The sequence below is a fragment of the Rana temporaria genome, chromosome 7 (assembly GCF_905171775.1).
Source record: "Rana temporaria chromosome 7, aRanTem1.1, whole genome shotgun sequence".
In the NCBI taxonomy this organism is placed as follows: Eukaryota; Metazoa; Chordata; class Amphibia; order Anura; family Ranidae; genus Rana; species Rana temporaria.
In genome coordinates this window covers 16,561,497-16,582,536 of record NC_053495.1, presented here as the reverse complement: position 1 = coordinate 16,582,536, position 21,040 = coordinate 16,561,497, and the positions used below count along the sequence as shown (strand labels likewise).

The 21,040-nt window shown below is 44.6% G+C and overlaps 1 protein-coding gene across 1 annotated transcript; it reads left to right on the top strand.

Annotated features, from left to right (window-relative positions):
* Nucleotides 1-555: 555 nt before the first annotated feature.
* MCM2 (minichromosome maintenance complex component 2) lies at nucleotides 556-20,108 on the top strand. Its single transcript, XM_040358980.1, has 16 exons — nucleotides 556-664; nucleotides 4,075-4,262; nucleotides 4,474-4,643; nucleotides 4,973-5,236; nucleotides 6,320-6,539; nucleotides 6,749-6,956; nucleotides 7,099-7,233; nucleotides 8,788-8,979; nucleotides 9,060-9,153; nucleotides 10,379-10,629; nucleotides 12,271-12,397; nucleotides 12,497-12,609; nucleotides 14,129-14,371; nucleotides 17,562-17,744; nucleotides 17,957-18,112; nucleotides 19,456-20,108. The coding sequence occupies exons 1-16, from the start codon at nucleotides 659-661 to the stop codon at nucleotides 19,564-19,566; spliced, it is 2,661 nt and encodes an 886-aa protein (XP_040214914.1). The 5' UTR covers nucleotides 556-658; the 3' UTR covers nucleotides 19,567-20,108.
* Nucleotides 20,109-21,040: the final 932 nt, after the last annotated feature.

Here is a 21,040-nt window from a genome sequence, read left to right as displayed (position 1 = left end):
CTCCAGCAACCAATTAGTGAGCTGTAACAATGTACAGTAGCCTCTTGCAACCAATCATTGAGCTGTAATCATGTGCAGTAACCTCTAGAAACCAATCAGTGAGCTGTAATAATGTGCAGTAACCTATAGCAACCAATCAGTGAGCTTTAATAATGTGCAGTAACCTCTAGCAACCAATCATTGAGCTGTAATCATGTGCAGTAACCTCTAGCAACCAAGTAATACTGTAATGTACAGTAACATCTAGCAGTCAGTGAGCATAGAGAGAGACTTTTTTTATCGGTCTCCTACCACTTTAACCTGTCAGTGGACATAATATTATGGCTAATCGGTGTGTGTCTATCATCTTTCTGTACATGATTGATGTTAGCACCACTTGTTCAACATTTATTTTGTCGTCTCTCACTCAAACATGAGCATCCTGCTTATTAAATAATGAGCCCCGCCTTTCCGCCTGAGTAGAAACCAATCAGCGCAGCTTCCGGAGCGCCCCGCCCCTTCTCTATCCCCGCAGTCTTCGAGCTACGGGGCGGGGCTCATATGCAAAGCAGGAGAGTATTTCGCGCGCTTGGGTTGGTCACGTGGGTTTTTCGCGCCAAACCGGCTACTGGGGGAAGACAAGCGGATCGGATCTTGTGTGTGCGGATAGAACAGCAGCATGGCAGTGAGTGCGGGATGTGGGGGGACCGGGGGTGGGCTGGATCTGTCCGGGGGACCGGTTATTGTGTGTATAGTGCAGGGAGAGAGGAACCCCAGGGATAGGAGTACTACAAGTCCCAGCATGCCTGGGACAGAACATGGAGGGGTTCATTGTTCTATATGGCTGGTCTAGAGCCAGTGTAACTGGTTACTTATGGTGTTACTTCAAGTGTTTAGGGAGTTCTGATTGAGTCTCTTGAGTTTAATTCTGTGTGTATAATAAAATAAAAAAAATATAAAAATTAAAAAAAAAAAAATATATATATATATATATATATATATATATATATATATATATATATATATATATATATATATATATATAATCGTGCTTTGTCCAGGTCATATTAGGTGATTTGGAATTGGGGACAAAACTGCCGCTGTCTGAAATTGTGTGACAAGCGTTGGGGTGCTAGTCTTACTGGCACCCCAAATGTGTTTTTTTTTTTTTTTTTTTTTAGTAAGCACCAATAAGGGTGCAGTAAACAGCCTTCGAGCGTTGATCATGACCGTTCATTCGGTAATTATCTGATCGGACAAGCGCAAAATATTTTCTCATCCGGTACCAGATTATACCGTTTTTTGATTGGAAAAAAAAAACACAACTTTACATCACTTCTGAATAAAAAAAATTCTGTTTGAATATTTTTGTAACTTTAGTACATCCTTAATCTTTGATATGTGACTAGCGCGTAAAGAAAAAACGGACGACCTGTCGTTTTGGATCGCGTGTATACGGGCGCTGAAACCTGCATTCACAGGTTTCACGAATGCACGCAGTCATGTGATTTTTGTAAACCTTAGCGAAAACTTGCAAAAATGCATCATGCGTTGGTGCTGTTCATCATTGTTAACCTCCTTGGTGCCAGTCGCACGCAAATATGCAAGCCTTTCGGCATCTGGTTCTTGGCGCAGAGGGGCCACATTTTTTCCGCCAATTGCTGTGCATGCAAATGCTTGCTCCCGGCGCCTAACCGAAAGCTCCCGATCGCTGCTTGCGTCAGTTTTTTAGATCATGTGACTGCCAATCACGGTGGTCATGTGCTCCTGGCGTTGTAAACCTCGTTAAAAGGGCTGGGAGGCACAGGCGTTAAAGGAACACTAAAGGCAAACTTTTTTTTTTAACATGTTATACTTGCCATGTACTTACCTCCACTGTGCAGTTCGTTTTGCACAGGGTGTCCCCCGAATCCTGTCTTCTGGTGTCCCTCGGCGGCTGTCTAGGCTCCTCCTCGCAAAAGCTTTCCACCTTCACGCGAGCTTGCATGGTGGAAAGCTTTTGCGAGCGCGCTCCTGTGATACAGCGGCGGGCACAGCCGCCGACTGTATCACTCGGCCCCGGCGCGCCGCGTCATCCGCTGTGATTGACAGCAGCGCCAGCCAATGGCTGCGCTGCTATCAATCTGTCCAGCCTAGCCAATCAACGGCCAGGCTGGGAACCGAAGAGGATCACGTGGATGCACGCTGGACTTTCGAGGGGGTCAGGTAAGTAAAACGGGGGTTCGCGGGGGGGCCGGTACTGTCGGATGTTTTTTCACCTTAATGCATAGGATGCATTAGGGTAAAAAAACATTTACCTTTACAACCCCTTTAAGAGGTTACCGACACACCAAATGCAGTAAGCAGATTTTAAAACGATAATAAAAAAATTAAACTCAAGATACATGAGCTACTCTCTGACAAAAGCCCCTTTCACGCTGATGAACCAGTGGGGTTCACCTGTCAGTTTTTGAGGTGGACCCTCTATTGCTTAAAGGGGTTGTAAAGGTACACCCCCCCCCCCCCCCCCAAATCGCTTCCTTTACCTTAGTGCAGTCCTCCTTCACTTACCTCATCCTTCCATTTTCCTTTTAAATGTCCTTATTTCTTCTGAGAAATCCTCACTTCCTGTTCTGTCTGTAACTCCACACAGTAATGCAAGGCTTTCTCCCTGGTGTGGAGTGTCGTGCTCGCCCCCTCCCTTGGACCACAGGAGAGTCAGGACGCCCACTAACACACAGCTCCTTTCTCTACCTGCAACGTAGAGAGCGTCCTGACTCTCCTGTAGTCCAAGGGAGGGGGCGAGCACGACACTCCACACCAGGGAGAGAGCCTCGCATTATTGTGTGGAGTTACAGACAGAAGAACAGGAAGTGAGGATTTCTCAGAAGAAATAAGGACATTTAAAAGCAAAATGGAAGGATGAGGTAAGTGAAGGAGGACTGCACTGAGGTAAAGGAAGCTATTTAAAGTGGTATTAAACTCTGTATTACAACTTTAACCTACAGGTAAGGCTTACCTGTAGGTATAAAGAATATCTCCTAAACCTTACAGGTTTAGGAGATATTCCCCCCGCAATGCGCTGCTGACTGCAGCGAGGGATCCTCGGCTAAAGGGCCGGCAGCCGCCGGACCTTGCCGGAGAGACGTCTCCTGTGCGCATGCGCGGGAGTGACGACATCGCCGCTCCAGCCAATCACAGCGCTGGAGCGGCGATACCCGGAAGACATGCCGAGGAAAGATGACATCTCCCTCGGCGTGGACCAGGTAAGTTCCTCTCAACTCGTTCCAAGGTAAGTATTTCATAATCGGCTAGTATGCAGGGAATACTAGCTGATTATGGCTTTTGCTTTTCAGGTTTAAAAAAGAGACAGATGTCGACGGACATGTGTCTGAAAACATCCAAATCGACAGACGGGGATCTGTCACCATCCGTCTATTGGTTTGGATGTAAATGGACAGGCAGTTTGTTTCCATCCGACAGCAGGCTAGGTCTGTGTCTGCTCTGCATCAGCAGAATAGACGCGGTCCTGTCATCCACCTACTCAGCGGGGATCAGAGATTTCCCTGCTGAGTGAGCGGATCTGCTGATGGACTCCACCAGTGTGGACATGTTTATCATATGTTATGTTTATCATATGTTATGTTTATCATAATATGAGGTGATTCACAGTTCATTGTATATTACCAGGATGTGTTATGTGGGGGAGGGGTGGATTTCTCACTTTTTATACTGTGGATCACCTCATATTATGATTAACATAACATATGATAAACATGTCCAAGCTAGATATGTAAATAACCTGTCACTCAAAGCAAGGAGAGAGGAAAGGACTTTTTATTTAGACAGGGTTTATATAAAAATCTGGAAGTCTGTTAATTTTCACTGAACAATAAAAGAGGATTGCTCAGAGCTGGATTAACTCTGTGGCAAGACTGGGCACAGATGATAGGAAATCCTATTCTCTACATTGTGACATAAAAAAAAAATATTTGGGTTTACATCCACTTTAAGGCTATGCACTTACATGTTGGTAGAGCTGATTGTAACACCAGATTGTAATGTGTGGTGACCGGTTGCGCTGACCTCTTTTTTTTTTTTTTTTGATTGTTACAGGATTCTTCAGAGTCATTTGTTATCGCTACCAGCCCCCGTTCGGGATCAAGACGCGGAGATGCGCTCACGTCCAGCCCTGGCCGGGACCTCCCTCCCTTTGAGGACGAGTCGGACAATATCCTTGGAGATGAGGCTCTTCCTGTCGAGGAGGAAGATGGAGAAGAGCTCATCGGTGACGGGATGGAGAGGTTTGACGCTTTTTTATTTGTCGTCATGGTGACTGATCTGTTGTGCACAGTGGTGTAGTTTTTGTAGTGTGGATGGATGAGGGTGAATCTAATTGCCACCCGAGTCATTCAAACCTTCACGCTGCCGTATTTCTGTAGATTGTTTGTCATCTGGGTACTTTTTTTTTTTTTTTCTCATTTCCTCAAACTCTGCTTTTTGTGCGTGTTTCAGGGATTACCGTGCCATCTCTGAGCTGGATATTTACGAAGCTGAAGGCTTGGATGATGAAGATGCCGAGGAGCTGACAGCCAGCCAGAGAGATGCTGCAGAGCAGGCTATGAGAATGCGGGACCGAGAGACGGGGCGTGATTTGGGCCGAATGCGTAGAGGGCTCCTCTATGGTAAGTTGTGTTTGTTTTTTGTTTTTCTTGGCTGTCATAGGACACAGGACCAATCCAAAAATCTCATGGTGGTTGGCATCTTGATTAGAATCTAGTGAAGCTTGATATTTTAGTTGGAGGTCCTCCAGAGAAGAGCATCTCTGCTCATCTCCAATGAAGACTCTGTAAATGCCCTCTTGTGTGTCAGACATTTAACAAAGCCAAGAACTGCCAAGGCATAACTCCCTTTATTTTGTAAAGCGCTGCACAATGTAAATCTTGAATGGTAATAATTCAATAATGACTTTCAGACTTGCGTATATTGAATCAATTTATTTTTGATTTTTCAGACAGCGATGAAGAGGAGGAAGACCGCCCTGCACGGAAGAGGCGTCTGGCCGAGCGTGCCGCAGAGGGGGCTGCGGATGAGGATGAAGAAATGATTGAAAGCATTGAGAATCTAGAGGACATGAAGGGCTACAGTGTTAGAGAGTGGGTGTCCATGGCTGCCACGCGCTTGGAGATCTTCCACCGCTTCAAGAACTTTCTGAGGACCCATGTCGATGATCATGGACACAATGTCTTCAAAGAGAAGATCAGCGACATGTGCAAAGGTATGGCTTGTACTGTGACTGCATCACACCCATCTTAAAGAAATTACTGGATTGACCAGGAAGCCGTAGATGTTTTTTCAGGCTTTAGCATAGTCTGGTACAGGCATTGTTACTTTTATCTACTTCAATACCGGGCACTTTCCTGCTCAGGCCAGCTTTCAGCGCTGTCGCACTTTGAATGACAATTGCACAGTCATGCTACACTGTACCCAAATGACATATACAGACTTTCAAAATTTTTGTTCTGTTATAAAAGTTTGCAAATAAGTAAGCTCGCTCTCTCGCTCCAGTTAATGGGTCTCTTTTCCGCACACAGTGGGAATCACCTGTCTGAAGGGCACAGCAGTTGTGGGGTTCTGGGAATGTGTTTCTGGATGCTCTCCCAGTACTGGACTGCGCTGTAGCCGTCTTTGGCTATAGTGCAGTTGTGAACAGGTTAATGACATTTTGGTAAAAAAAATAGCAATAAGCGTTTATCGGTTGGTTTGCGCAAAACTTATAGCGTTTAAAAAAATAGGGGATAGTTTTATTGCATTTTTATTTTATTTTTTTACTACTTATTTTTTTTTTTTTTCCCCCCTCTCTCGTGAATGCGACATTATGGCGGACACTTTGGACAATTTTGGGACCATTGTAATTTTTACAGCAAAAAATGCATTGTTTATTGTGAAAATGACAGTTGCAGTTTGGGAGTTAACCACTAAGGGGTGCTGATGGGGTTATGTGTGACCTGATGTCTGTTTACAACTGTAGGGGGGTGTGGCTGTAGGTGAGACGTCATCGATTGTGTCCCCCTATAAAAGGGAACACACGATCGATGACGCCGCCACAGTGAAAAACAGGCAAGCCGTGTTTACACACGGCTCTCCCCGTTCTTCAGCTCTGGGGACCGATCGCGGGGACTCCAGCGGCGATCGGGTCCCAGGGGTTCGGGCGCGCGCCTGCGACTGGACAATAGCACGTACCTGTATGTGCCCAGCCGTGCCATTTTGCAGACGTAAATGTGCAGGAGGCGGTCCTTAAGTGGTTAACACAGTCATGTAGGAATGTTATTGGTGACGTTTTTTTTTTTTCTTCTTGCAGACAATAAAGAGAGCCTGGCGGTGAACTATGAAGATCTAGCTGCCCGCGAGCATGTCTTGGCCTACTTCCTCCCAGAAGCCCCCGCTGAAATGTTAAAGATCTTTGACGAAGCCGCCAAGGAGGTGGTTTTGGTCATGTATCCAAAGTATGACCGCATCGCCCGTGAGATTCACGTTCGCATTTCCCATCTTCCTCTGGTAGAAGAGCTGAGGTCTCTCAGGTGAGATATTCGAAATAAAGATGCAATTAAAATGCGACCAAGACTGCGAAAGGGCTCAGCGTTTAAAAAACGGTGAATGTATCAGTTTTGACTTCACATGTGATCTGGGCAGGGATCTTTGTGCTGTTTTTTTTTTGTTAAATAGGGTAACATGGTTGCGTTTTTTTGTAGGATTTTTTTAACCCATTTTCGTTTTGCTTGTCTAACAGGCAGTTGCATTTGAACCAGCTAATCCGGACCAGCGGAGTTGTGACCAGCTGTACCGGTGTCTTGCCGCAGCTCAGCATGGTGAAATACAACTGTAACAAGTGTAGCTTTATCTTGGGTCCGTTCTTCCAGTCTCAGAACCAGGAGGTGAAGCCGGGTTCCTGCCCCGAGTGTCAGTCCCTTGGACCTTTTGAAATAAACATGGAGGAGGTTTGTTTTATTTTAGGCTTTCTTGCTAACTTTGACCATGATTTATCAGTATGCAATACTTTTAGGCATATACAGTATGTGATAATGGGTCCTGCGGTAGGGTAATCTTGAATAACATTCTGACATTGTTTCCATTTTGCAGACGGTGTATCAGAACTACCAGCGCATAACCATTCAGGAAAGCCCTGGGAAAGTGGCTGCTGGACGTCTGCCGCGCTCCAAAGATGCCATTCTTCTGGCAGACTTGGTGGACAGCTGCAAACCCGGAGATGAGATAGTGAGTGACGACAGTCTACTAATTAGGTGGTGGTTAGGAAATGACTACTTGCATGATTTCTCTATTGGGGAACATCTATGGCACGCCAGGAGAAATTCTTGTGACTCTTCTATAGTCATTGGGGTGATTTGACCAGAATTTTGTTGTATGTGATGCGGCTTTCAAAGGAGGAACCTTGAGCTTCAAATCCTGTGGGGTGTGTTTTTTCTTTTGTCAAAGGGAGAAAAAAAAGTAAAAAAATATGAACGTACAATTACTGTATTTGACCACTTGCTGACGGGCAAACTGTAAATATATAATTTGACAGTGAATACCAGGCTTATGGCAGCAGCTAGCTGCCATATGCCCATGTGGCAGTTTTTTTTAATTTTTTTGACCGGCTTTCAGGTAAGTGGTAAAAGTCAGATTCTCCACTTGATCACCTTTTTATAGGCTGTGGAAGAGGTGCCCCTCCCGCTGCTTCCTGGTGGTTCTTGAGCTCACCGGACCTGATCCAGTGAAGCCAGTGGGTAGGCAGGAAGCAGAGTGAGGGCAAGATAGCCCCTCCCACTCGGCTCTATGCCCTTGGAGGACCAGAGTGACGTATGACATCACTTCTGTTTCTTGGGCATAAAAGGTTTTATTTTCTCTTCCGTTCATGGACGGACACGGCAGCATTGACCTTGGGGTTATATACCTTTCCTTCTAGGAGAGACTAGGCAGAAAGAAACAGCACTTTAAGTGTTAAAACACTTCTCTCAGTACAGCACCTCCCAGGGGGCGTGTCCCCCGGGTACATCCCACTCTCCGGAACATCCAGCCTCAGTTTTAATCTGCCTAACGTCAGGAGAGGACATGGCCTTTCTGGAGCCCATGTGCTCTGGAGAGGCAAAACGTTTTTTTAAAGAGCCCCAACCCCTCTGAGCTTGCGTGCAAAAGTGAGCGGATATGTATGCCGCACCCGCATATGTAAACGGTGTTCACACCGCAATCGTTTGGGCGAGAGCAATAATTGTAGCACTAGATCACCTCCAACTCTAAACTGGTAACCTGTAAAAACAAAAAAAAATATTAAAGCGTCACATGGAAATTTTAGGTTCCGTAGTTTGTCGCCATTCCACCAGCATGTGCAATTTTAAAGCGCGACATGTTGGCTATCTATTTACTTGGCGCAGCGTTGTCTTTTTTACATATGAAAAATTGGAGTAACTTTTTCGTGTTTTTTTTTTCTCTCCCTTTATATTCATTAGTGTTTTTCAAGTGCAAACAAATTGCACTTGAAAGACCGCTGTGCAAATAGTGTGACATCAAATAGTGCACTGAGGCCTCTCTAGGCCCTAGGGTCTCTGCTACTAAAAAAAAAAAAAGACACTTGGTGCTCTGGATAGACACATTGCCACACTATAGAGAGACATGCGTTGTTCATATTTCATGTCTGAGGTTTACAACCGCTCAAATGAAAACACAAAAATTGCCCGTATAAGGGCTTTAAGGCGAGTTTATCGTTGGCACTGTTCCACATATTGGGTTGCACGTCTAGCTGCTTTTCAATTATATACTTGCTGTTTTTGACAGGAACTGACTGGAATCTACCACAACAATTATGATGGATCTCTGAATACGGCCAGCGGCTTCCCTGTATTCGCTACAGTCATCCTCGCCAACCACATCACAAAGAAAGATGACAAAGTCGCAGTGGGAGAACTGACAGACGAGGATGTTAAAGCCATCATCGCACTTTCCAGAGACGAACGTATCGGTGAGAAGGTGAGTGATCGTTTCAGGAACGTTTTTGATGCCGTTTTACCGTGTTTGAGTATCGGTTACTAATCGGTGGTTTCCTGTAGATCTTTGCCAGCATTGCTCCGTCCATCTACGGACATGAGGACATCAAGCGAGGCCTGGCTCTGGCATTGTTTGGAGGAGAAGCCAAGAACCCAGGTGTGTGTGCCGAGAGTTCTCATGCTTAACTTCATTGAGGGAAATTTGCAAAGACTGGCTGCCATGGCCAATCGGCATTTAGCTTAGGTTTTCAAAGCTTAACGAAACAAGCTGAGGCTAGAAAGCTGATTGGTTACTAAGCACAGCTGCTTCAGATTCTGTCAGCGTCACTTTTAGTCTATTTACTACGTTGGGTTTAGTAAATGGAGCCAAAGAACAGTTTGACCATGGCTCTCTTTTGACTCCAGTGTCTGCTATTCTGTGGGGGTTAGCATTGATGGAATAGTGAGTCAGTGAATCCCTTATATATATTTTTTTTTATATTTTTTTATTCAGTCCTTTTTATTATTGTAAAAAAATACAGTTAACAATCACAAATCGGTCTGTTTATCTTAAAGCGGAGGTTCACCCTAAAACAATTATATATTAGTCCATCCAGCATACTGCCAAATGTACAGTATGCTGTTTTTTTTTTGTTTTTTTTTCGCTGTACTTACCGTTTTATCGTTGTTTTTCTTTTCTGCCTTCCGCGGGGAATAGGCGTTCCTATGAAGAGGCGTAGATGATTGACGTGCGGCTAAGGCTCATCACGCGTTCCGAAAATAGCCGAGCTGGGACTCGGCTATATACGGCGCCTGCGCAGTCAGCTCCTATTCTGTGCGCAGGCGCTGTAATAGACCCGAGTCCAAGTGCTGCTATTTTCGGAAAGCGCTATGCGCCTTAGCCGCACGTCAATCATCCACGCCTCTTCATAGAAACGGCTATTCCCCGCGGGAGGCAGAAAAGAAAAACGATAAAACGGTAAGTACAGCGGAAAAAAACCCCCAGCATACTGTACATGTCAGCAGTATGCTGGATGGAATGATATATAATTGTTTTAGGGTGAACCTCCGCTTTAACTGATGTCATTACTAAAGTGGTTGTAAACCCTTTCATTTATGCAGTGAAGTGACACGTCTCGGGTGATACAGATGAAACATGTCCTCCCACATAAGTTGTACTTTATCTGCAATCCTCTTTTCTACATACATTCAATGATTTTTTACTTTCTGAAAACGGGTGTGGAGAGCTGTTTGGATGGAAGGGACACGCACACGGGAACAGATCCAAGGCTGTTGATCACAGGCTGTGTGCTGGTGCTCCCTACCCATAATTGTGTGTGTGTTTTTTTTTTTTTTTTTTTTTTTTTACTTCATTCAAATTGTCCTTTTTTCTTTTCTTATAGGCGGCAAGCACAAAGTCCGTGGTGACATCAATGTTTTGTTGTGCGGCGACCCAGGAACGGCCAAATCCCAGTTTCTGAAGTATGTAGAGAAAGTATCCAGCAGAGCCGTCTTCACCACCGGACAGGGAGCTTCCGCTGTGGGTTTGACGGCCTACGTCCAGCGTCACCCTGTCACCAAGGAGTGGACTCTGGAGGCCGGCGCTCTGGTCCTGGCAGACAGAGGCGTGTGCTTAATCGATGAGTTTGACAAGGTTAGTCGATTTTTATCTTCCAACAAATTAACAAAACTAACAACTTGCTAAGCCGTCTACAACTCGGGCCCCCAGCTTCATCACTAACCTGGTCTCAAAATACTAACCTAATCGTTCTCTTCGTTCCTCCCAATATCTTCTGCTCTCTAGCTCCCTTGTCACCACCTCCTATTCTCTCCTCAGGGGGAGTGGCGCTATCAGTACTAAAAATATGCACTTGCTGTACTGACACTGGCAGGGAAGGAGTTAAAGGGTCACTAAAGGAAGTTTATTTTTTTATTTTTTTTAACCAAATAGCTTCCTTTACCTTACTGCAGTCCTGGTTTCATGTCCTCATTGTTCATATTGTTCATTTTTGCTCTAATCCTTCTCTGTTCTGAACACTTCCTGGTTGTCTGTTTCCTGATGACCACAGTACTGGTAGCTTTCTCTCTGTGGTCACTAATCAAGGAGATGTGATTACTGTGTGTCTAAAACCCCTCAACACCAATTAGTTTAGTTTTACAAACCATCACTGCCCTTTATTGGCTCTGAGTCTCTGTACATCACAGAGCATGAAACGGCATTGCAAAAACGAAACTGTAGGTACATTATATGATTGATTTGTATCTATTTTTAAAAGGAATCAGTTAAAGGGTCACTAAAGGAATTTTTACTTACTGCAGTACTGGTTTCATGTCCTCATTGCTCGTTTTTGCTTTGAAGTTGCTGTAAAACTGCTGTGATCTCCACACTTCCTGGTTGTCTGTTTCCTTATAACCACAGTTCTGGGAGCTTTTCACGGTGGTCTAAGCTGTCATTACTGTGTGTCTAAAACTTAACAGAACCAATCAGATTCATTTTAAAAACAAAACACTGCCCTGGATTTGTTTGTTTTTGTTCTGTGTGTCTCTTTACTTCACATAAACATGAAACCAGTTTAAAAACTAAAGTGAAACTGTAGGCACATTATATGGTTGATTTTTATCTATTTTTAATCATTTTTAAAAGGAATCGGTTAACTTTTATGTCTCTATACCCTGTAAACAGTCATTTCAGCAAAAAAAAAAATTTCCTTTAGTGATCCTTTAACTATTATGTCTCTATACCCTGTAAACGGTCATTTCATCCAAAAAATTTTTTTCCTTTACAACTCCTTTAACAGAAGTGATCAAAAGGGTTACATGTGTGCCTAGGAAGTGCTTACTGTGGGGGAGGTGCTTGTACTGTGTGAAGGCAGAGATCTGTTTTCCTGCTTGGCAGAAACGCCAGATCACCACCTTCCCTACTGACAAAACAGCGATCTGCTTTGTTTACAAATGCAGACCGCCGTTCTGCTTCTTTCCAAAACGATCGCTGGGTGCTGGCAGAAATCGAGTCTGGCGGACTTGATTATTGGCTCCCGCTATGTCCAATTACAGCGGGAGAGGGTTGCCGGGGTGGGGGGCGTGCGTGAGTGACCCGGAAGTACGTGATTCTGTGCAGAAGCGCCGCCACCCTGCATTAAATGTACATGAGGGGTGGGCAAGGTATAGATGTGAGCAGGGGGGGAACAGAATATTAACCTGGAATGCCAAGATGACTGGTGTAGGAGGTAACTTGTCCTTTTTGTTTTTGGGTAAAGTTCTTGCTGTATTTTCACCTCTAGTGTTCTCTTTGTAGATGAATGATCAGGACAGGACCAGTATCCATGAAGCTATGGAGCAGCAGAGTATCTCCATCTCAAAGGCTGGGATCGTCACATCTCTCCAGGCACGCTGCACGATCATTGCTGCTTCTAACCCAATTGGTAATACGCCTGATACTGATTTTACTAGTCTTTCCTTTTAAACAGTACCTTGATTAAAAAAAAAAAATGATACTCAGTCCAAACCTATTACTATTTCAGGTGGTCGTTACGACCCGTCGTTGACTTTCTCTGAGAACGTTGACTTGACAGAGCCCATCGTGTCTCGATTCGACATTCTGTGTGTGGTGAGGGACACAGTGGATCCTGTGCAGGTAGTGACCTCAATATACGCGACACAACTTCCTATAAATTTGGTTCGAGGATTACTACAAGCATTGTCTATTTAAAAACTTTAGCTGGGCTGCAGGTCTTTAGTGTGGAATGGTTGTAGAATGCCCTGATCATGTCGCATGCTGATTAGCTATTGGAAGATATCTGACCTGATAGAGTGTGTGGTAGGAGGCAGCCTAAAATTGATGTCGCTGGATCAACCACTTCCCGCCCATAGGACATCATATGACACCCTGGACTTTCAGTAGTTGTACGGGGATGATGCCTGCAACCACTGGTGTGTAATACAATAAATATATGTATGTGTGTGTGTGTGTGTATTGGTGCAACCTTGGATACGAGCATAATTCGTTCCAGGAGAATGCTCGTAATCCAAAGCACTCGCACATCAAAGCGAGTTTCCCCAAAGAAATCAATGGATATAAATAAATTGTTCTGCATTGACTTTTATGGCATGCAATACCGCATGTGGCCAGAGGTGGGGGGTGGTGCCGGAGAGCTTAGGAAAGGATCAGGGACATTTTGGCAAAAGTTTTTCCAAACCGCTCCGGCAGCCCCCATACCTCTGGCCAAATGCGGTACTGCACACCACTGTGGACAACTCGCAAACCAAATCTGGATTTGAAAAAAAAATGCTTGTATTGCGACACGCTCGTTAACTGCGTTACTCACAATCCGAGGTTTCACTGTTTGTGTGTGTGTGTGTGTGTGTGTGTGTGTGTGTGTGTGTGTGTATATATATGCATACACACACACACACACACACACACACACACACACACACACACACACACACACTATATATATATAATATAGTGTGTGTGTGTGTGTGTGTGTGTGTATATTATAATCTTTAAAAAATTTCAGCCAGAGATTCCCTGTCATGCAAAACCCTGTTTGTTTTGGAGAGCTCAGTATCCGATCTGTCGACGGCCAGAACCATAATATGACATCACTTCCATTTCTGGGCAGATATCGCTCTGCTTTTTATTAAAAATAAAATGGTAGTACTTGTATTATATAAAAATATGCATGCTTTTTCAGCGTTCTTATAGACCCCAGATGTCTCCGTAAAGAGGACCTGCCATGCCTTATTTATATTAGAACGGATGTTCACGTTTATTGTGATGGGAATAAAAGTGATCAAAAAATGAAATAAAATCAGTTTTTCAAGTGCTCCCCGTCCCCAGAAATGAGCGCATGTATAAGACACGCCTGCATATGGAAATGTTTTGCCCCACACATGACGTATCTCCATGAACGTGAAGCTAGTATACTTGATTATATGCTTGTGGGTAAATGGCTGTAAAGATTGCCTTAGGCGGTTGGACGGCTAGCACTTATCTAAGCACGAACATGCACTTCATGAATGCTATTACATGCGTTCATGGAAAAATGTGTGTGTGTGTTTTTTTTTGTCATGGCCAAATGATTTGTTTTCTTTCTAGGCTGAGATGCATAATGCATAGGGTGGTCATTACGATGTGATCTGTATTTCAGGATGAAATGTTGGCACGGTTTGTGGTTGGAAGCCATATTAAGCATCACCCAAGCAACAAGGATATGGCTATTGGAGATGCAGAAGAAATTGTTCTACCCAACACATTTGGGGTGGATCCACTTCCCCAGGAAGTACTGAAGAAATACATTATGTATTCTAAAGAGAAAATCCGCCCTAAGCTCAACCAGATGGACCAGGACAAGGTGGCCAAGATGTACAGCGACCTCAGGAAAGAGTCTATGGTCAGTGGCCTGTTCCCTTTTATATGGTAGACTGGCTATAGTGGCTTAAAAAAAACTATACTGGTTGTGGATTATTTTATTTTTTTTTGTTTTTTTTTTGTCTAGTCACTTTTGCCACTTAAAGTGGAGGTTCACCCGGAAATGTTAAATTTTTAACATTAGATTGATGCTCATTTTGTCTAGGGGAATCGGGTATTTTTTTTAAAATCGAAGCCGTACTTACTGTTTTAGAGATACATCTTCTCCGCTTCCGGGTATGGGCAGCGGGACTGGGCATTCCTATTTGACAGGCTTCCGACGGTCGCATCTATCGTGTCACGATTTTCCGAAAGTAGCTGAACGTCGGTGCGCAGGCGCCGTATAGAGCCGCACCAACGTTCGGCTACTCGTGACGCGATGTATGCGACCGTCGGAAGCCTGTCGGAAGACTGTCAATCAAATACGAACGCCCAGTCCCGAAGACCATACCCAGAAGCGGCGGAGAAGATCGCTACAACGGTAAGTACTGCTTCGTTTTTAAAAAAACTACCCGATTCCCCTTGACAAAATGAGCATCAATCTAATGTTAAAAAAAAAAAATTTGGGTTAACTCCCGCTTTAAGGACCGCACAACCGTACATATACTGTAGCAGGGTGGCCCTTTGGCGCAAATTCACCTACCTGTACATTATCTTGCTCTGGGGGGCATGAGCGACATCATTTTAAGGGAGAGGCAGAACAGCGGTCTGCCTATGTAAATGAGGCAAATCACCATTCTGCCAGGGAGGAAAATGGAGGTCTTGTGTTCTGCTAAGCAGAAATGCAAATCCGTTCATTTGGGTAAAATGTGGCACGACCGCGCAGTGCCGTGTCACAAAAAATGGCCTTGTCAGGAAGGGGGGGGGGGGGGGTACAACCTTTTGGAGCTGAATTGGTTAAATGTACAAAATTTGTATTTTGTAACCACATAAAAGCAATGCTGTTTTGTATACTGCTTTGCTTCCACTAGATGGCGCTCTGTTCCTTATTTTGAAAATGTGTTTTTGTTGGCTATGGCTCTTTGCATTCCTTGACACAACCTTCCATTGTAGGAATGTCATTTAGCTGTTCTGTATCCACTAGGTGGAGCTCTCTTCCCATTTGTGTTTTTTTTTTTGCTGGTGCACACTGGATGCTGTTGCGTTTCTCTCTATTAGGTGGAGCTAATTTCACAGACTTCCATTTTTAAGAGCACCTCTCAGCCTGCATTTGGCATGTTTTAAAGGATAAGATTATTTTTTCTTGGGGACCTGTAAAGCATTGCACCCACGATCAGCAGATCACAGGTGTAATGCCACTGGTCCTGTAGACTGTAAATCGGTCTGTCCCGTACCTCCGATACAGGCAGGCAGTTACCAGAGCTTCCCGTCAGTGAACGATCTAGAGCAGTGGTCATCAACCCTGTCCTCAGGGCCCAGTAACAGGCCAGGTTTGCAAGATAACTGAAATACATCACAGGTAATATTTGCTGCTCAGTGATTGCAGTATTCTAGTCTGCATCTCCCCAAGGTAATACATAAAATCTGGCCTGTTAGTGGGCCCTGAGGACAGAGCGATTGATAGTATTTTAAGCCAACAGCCGCAAAGGCTTTCTGGACCTGTAGTTTTCCTATTAACACAACACTGTAGATGAGGCGGGTGGAACCCGGCATGGCCATGCTCTTGTAGATTCTGTAGAAGATATGGGGGGGGGGGGGGGGGTGCGATTGTTAACATATTACACTCTGCAAAATATGGGTGTATCATGTTACAAAAGGTGAACGTATGCTTTAAAGCGGAGGTTCACCTGGAAATTACCATTTTTAACATTAGATTGAGGCTCATTTTGTGAAGGGGAATCGGCCAGTTTTTTTTTTAAGTCGAGGCCGTACTTACCGTTTTAGAGAGCGATCTTCTCCGCCGCTTCCGGGTATGGGCTGCGGGACTGGGCGTTCCTACTTAATTGACAGTCTTCCGTCAGGCTTCCGACGGTCACATCTATAGCGTCACAATTTTCCGAAAGTAGCCGAACGTCGGTGCGCAGGCGCCGTATAGAGCCGCACCGACGTTCGGCTTCTTTCGGCTACTCGTGACACGATAGATGCGACCGTCGGAAGCCTGTCGGAAGACTGTCAATCAAGAAGGAACGCCCAGTCCCGACGACCCATACCCGGAAGCGGAAGATTGTTCTCTAAAACGGTAAGGACTGCTTCGATTTTAAAAAAACTAGCCGATTCCCCTAGACAAAATGAGCATGAATCTAAGGTATTAAATTTTTTTTAGGGTAAACTCAAGCTTTAAATACATCCTCAGTTTCTCACAAGCATTTTACCAGAATGAGGTTGATTTGCTAAAACACAAGAGTGCAAAATCTGCACATGGTAGACCTCTAACTTCAGCTTGTTCAATGATGGTGTTTAAGGCAGTGCACACAGCCACTGCCAGCTCCTCTGCTAGGATTACGTGATCTATATGCCATTTTCTAAAATTCTTTAGGTCGTTTTCTTATCCCCGGTCACGTGACCGCCCGGCGCTGTATGTATTCCAGAGGGAGGGGCTGGGCTCTCCCGTCTGCCATGCGGTCACGTGACCTCCCTCTGTAATACAAACCTCGGAGGAAGATCGGCCTGGGTGGCCACGTGACTGCTGATCAGGAATAAGTAAAAAATTGTATATATAGGAAGAATTTTGGAAAAGAGAATTATAGGTATATACATGTATTCCTAGCAGAGGGGCTGATGGTGATTGGGTGCAGTAATGTGTGAGCTGCTCGGAACGTTGATAGGGGAGGCGCTGATAGGCAGGGAGAGGAGGACAGAGGAGCAGAGATGAGAGCTGCAGGTAGTAGGCTGCGGATTGGCAAAAGCACGTAAACTGACCACGGTGTCAGGGCTCGGCAGCCATGATGCACTGTGGTCAGCTTACAGGGGAAGGGCACAAAGTGTCAGGGATCATCCAGGTATTACAGGGGGGCAAATCGCACAGCCAAGTATGCTTTAAAACAGCATGATTTATTTTTTTGGATTAACAAATGCTTCGAGCTTTGACTAAAAAAAAAACTGGAAGCTGATTGGTTTCTATGCAGAGCTGCACCAGATTTTGCGCACTGCAGTTTTAGTAAATGAGCCCCCATGAAAAAAGCGTGGGCATATTTAATGCATATTGTGTGTTCATAGATTTTCTTTTCCAACAGGCCACTGGCAGTATCCCCATCACGGTGCGACACATTGAATCCATGATTCGCATGGCGGAATCACACGCACGCATGCACCTGCGGGACTATGTTGTGGAGGACGATGTCAATATGGCCATCAGAGTTATGCTTGAAAGCTTTATCGACACGCAGAAGTTCAGTGTCATGAGAAGCATGCGCAAGGTGAGACCACAACTTCTACACTTCCATCTGGCTGTTCTCTAGATAACAACCCTGTGCTTAGATCTGTGTGTGTTAGTTGGCAATTCTGTATTTAAAAGAAAAATGTGTTTTTTAAAGTCATAATTTTTTATTTTTTTTAGCAATTGCTGAAGATTATTGTAGCTTGTATTAATGTGTCCTTTTTTTTTTTTTTCTCTTCCCCCTGTTATCAGACCTTTGCCCGGTACCTGGCATTTAGAAGGGACAACAATGAGTTGCTACTTTTCATACTGAAACAGCTGGTGGCAGAACAGGTTACATACCAGAGGAACCGCTATGGTGCCCAGCAGGACTCTATTGAAGTCTCTGAGAAAGATCTTGTGGATAAGGTAAGCTTGGGAAGTGTTTAGAACTTGCACACCCTCTGCCTGGTGTCTAAGATTCAGATGTTTTGCATGTTAAGATTGCACATCTGTCTACTTGCCATAATGACATTTAGCAAGCACATTGGAAGTGGCAGTGGAACCAATGAAATGTAATGGTTCAGAAAAGTTTTATAGGATATAGTTTGTTGGCTACTGACATTAAAGTGGCCTGAAAAAAAAAAATTAAAAGCCAGCAGCTACATATACTGCAGCTGCTGACTTTTAATAGACAACCTGTTCAGGTTGCCTGCAATGTCGTTGGCTGAAGTTGATCAATCACTCGGCTGCCCCCTCCGCCATTCTCTGCTCCTCCCCCTCTCCGGCCCGTGTCCTCATTGCTACTGTGGGCACCCGGCCGTGATCGCTTTTGGCTACATGGCCGGGCACTCACTGCGAATGCGCGAGCAGCTCTGCGCTGTCTGATTGGAAAGGCGGTCGCCTGGGACCTGTCACGTGTCCCAGGCGATCGCCTACAGGGAGGGGCCGTCAAAAGGCGATATGACGTATCGCCTTAGCGGCCCCTCGGCGGAAGGAGCAAGTGGGACAGTACTGACCGGTTACCGAGTCGCTTAAAGTGGAAGTAAACCCTCCTATTTTTTTCAGCCAAGGAAGCTGCCATCTTGGTCTCTGTTTAATCTGCAACTGCCATGATGCTGCACATGTGATCAGTTATGAAAGCAGCCATTGGATGGTTTGACAGTTTGGTTGAGAGCACAAGCAAATGTGACATCTAGCATTTCCGGCATGCCGGGAATGTTAGCTGTTTTTTTAAACTCTCAAATAGATGGGTTTACTTCCGCTTTAAGTGGCCCTCGGTCTTCAAAAGATTGGGCACCTCTGCTCTAGGACAAGAAGTGAAGGAAAAACCACACATGGTAAAATGGTAGCTCAGCCGCCTCTGTTTTTTGTGTCCCTTTGGGTTTTCTCACTTTAGACACAGCCCTCCTAATGGGGTGGACCCGGCATTTATAAAAACTTGACTTTCTAATATCTTTGACTTTTTTTTTTTTTTTTGCAAAGTCCAAACCTTTGCAGTTTTCACAAATTCTAAATGACTCGTGAAATTCTCCATCAAATCAAAGCTGATGTTTTGATTTTAAGCGCAATACCAGCATGGAAAGGTTACAGCTGAACATCGGAGTGACTTGTTCGCTGAGCCGGCACATCGGTTGAGATAATGGCCCCTATTATAAAGTTTCCTGACCTGCGGAGGCGCTCGGTTCATAAAGACTCACCATTGTAACCTACTTGTGATTTACCTTTTTATTTCTCCGTCTTTTTAAAATCTCTCCTCCTTTTGATTTCAGGCCCGGCAGATTAACATCCACAACCTTTCGGCGTTTTACGACAGCGAGTTGTTCAAGATGAACAGATTTGCGCACGACGTCAAGAAGAAACTCATCGTACAGCAATTCTGAGCTCCTCCTGTGAGCCACTGGAAAAAAAAATGGGAATGTGGACGATCGGATGCTGATCGGTTTCCTTCACTTTGGACTGACGTCTCCTGACCAATCGGTCGCTTGTCCAGCTAATGAACTGAAAGCAAAATGTGGGCTGTACAGCTGGCGCTGGTTAAAGCAGGACTAATTTTTTTTATGCTAATCGCAAGTCTGGCGTAGCCAAAGCTTTTATGCCATATTTGTATGGCAGTTTGGGGAGCCGTGCGCCCACAATGCCCACGCCAGACTTTCTTTGTGGTTCCTAGCATCAGTTCATTACCGTTCATGGTAGCTCACCTGCATGACAAGCTTGTAACTGTTATATAGTGAATTTGCTACTCATGTTTGTATAGCTTTCTCGTATTCTGAAAAATCTTTTGGAACATTTAATGCCCTGACAATTGGGCATTTGCAGGTGGTTTAATTCCTAAACTATAATTCTGTGCCCTTTTTTTTGTATATTTGATATAGAAAATGATTTAATGTATTTGTCTAGTTGAATACAAGCAGTTTTCATATTGGTGGTTTCAGGTTTCTTTCACGACTGCAGCCAAATCAACACAAAGGGGAATGAATGGTCATGCTGACAGCTCTAGTAAATACATCAAAATGGAGAAAATGGGAATCTTTAACCACTTAAGGACCGCCTCCTGCACATTCACGTTGGCAGAATGGCACGGCTGGGCACGTACAGGTACGTCCTGTGCTAGTACCCAGCCGTGGGTTGCGGGCGCGTGCCCGCGACGCGGTCCGACGCTGCGGGACCCAATCGCCGCTGGAGTCCCGCGATTGGTCCCCGGAGCTGAAGAACGGGGAGAGCTGTATGTAAACACAGCTTCCCCGTTCTTCACTGCGGCGGCATCGATCGTGTGTTCCCTTATATAGGGATTCACAATCAATGACGTCACACCTACAGCCACACCCCCTACAGTTGTAAACACACAAGGTCACACAACCCCTTCAGCGCCCCCTGTGGTTAACTCCCAAACTGCAACTGTAATTTTCACAGTAAACCGTGCATTTTAAATGCATTTTTTGCTGTGAAAATTACAATGGTCCCAAAAATGTGTCAAAATTGTCAGTGTCTGCCATAATGTCGCAGTCACGAAAACAATCGCTGATCGCCGCCATTTGTAGTAAAAATTATTATTTTTTTTATAAAAATGCAATAAAACTATCCCCTATTTTGTAAACGCTATACATTTTGCGCAAACCAACCGATAAACGCTTATTGCGATTTTTTGTTTTGTTTTTACCAAAAATAGGTAGAATATGTATCGGCCTAAACTGAGGGAAAACGATTGTTTTTGGGGGATATTTATTATAGCAAAAAGTAAAAAATATTCTTTTCTTTTTTTTCAAAATTGTCGCTCTATTTTTGTTTATAGCGCAAAAACTAAAAACCGCAGAGGTGATCAAATACCACCAAAAGAAAGCTCTATTTGTGGGGAAA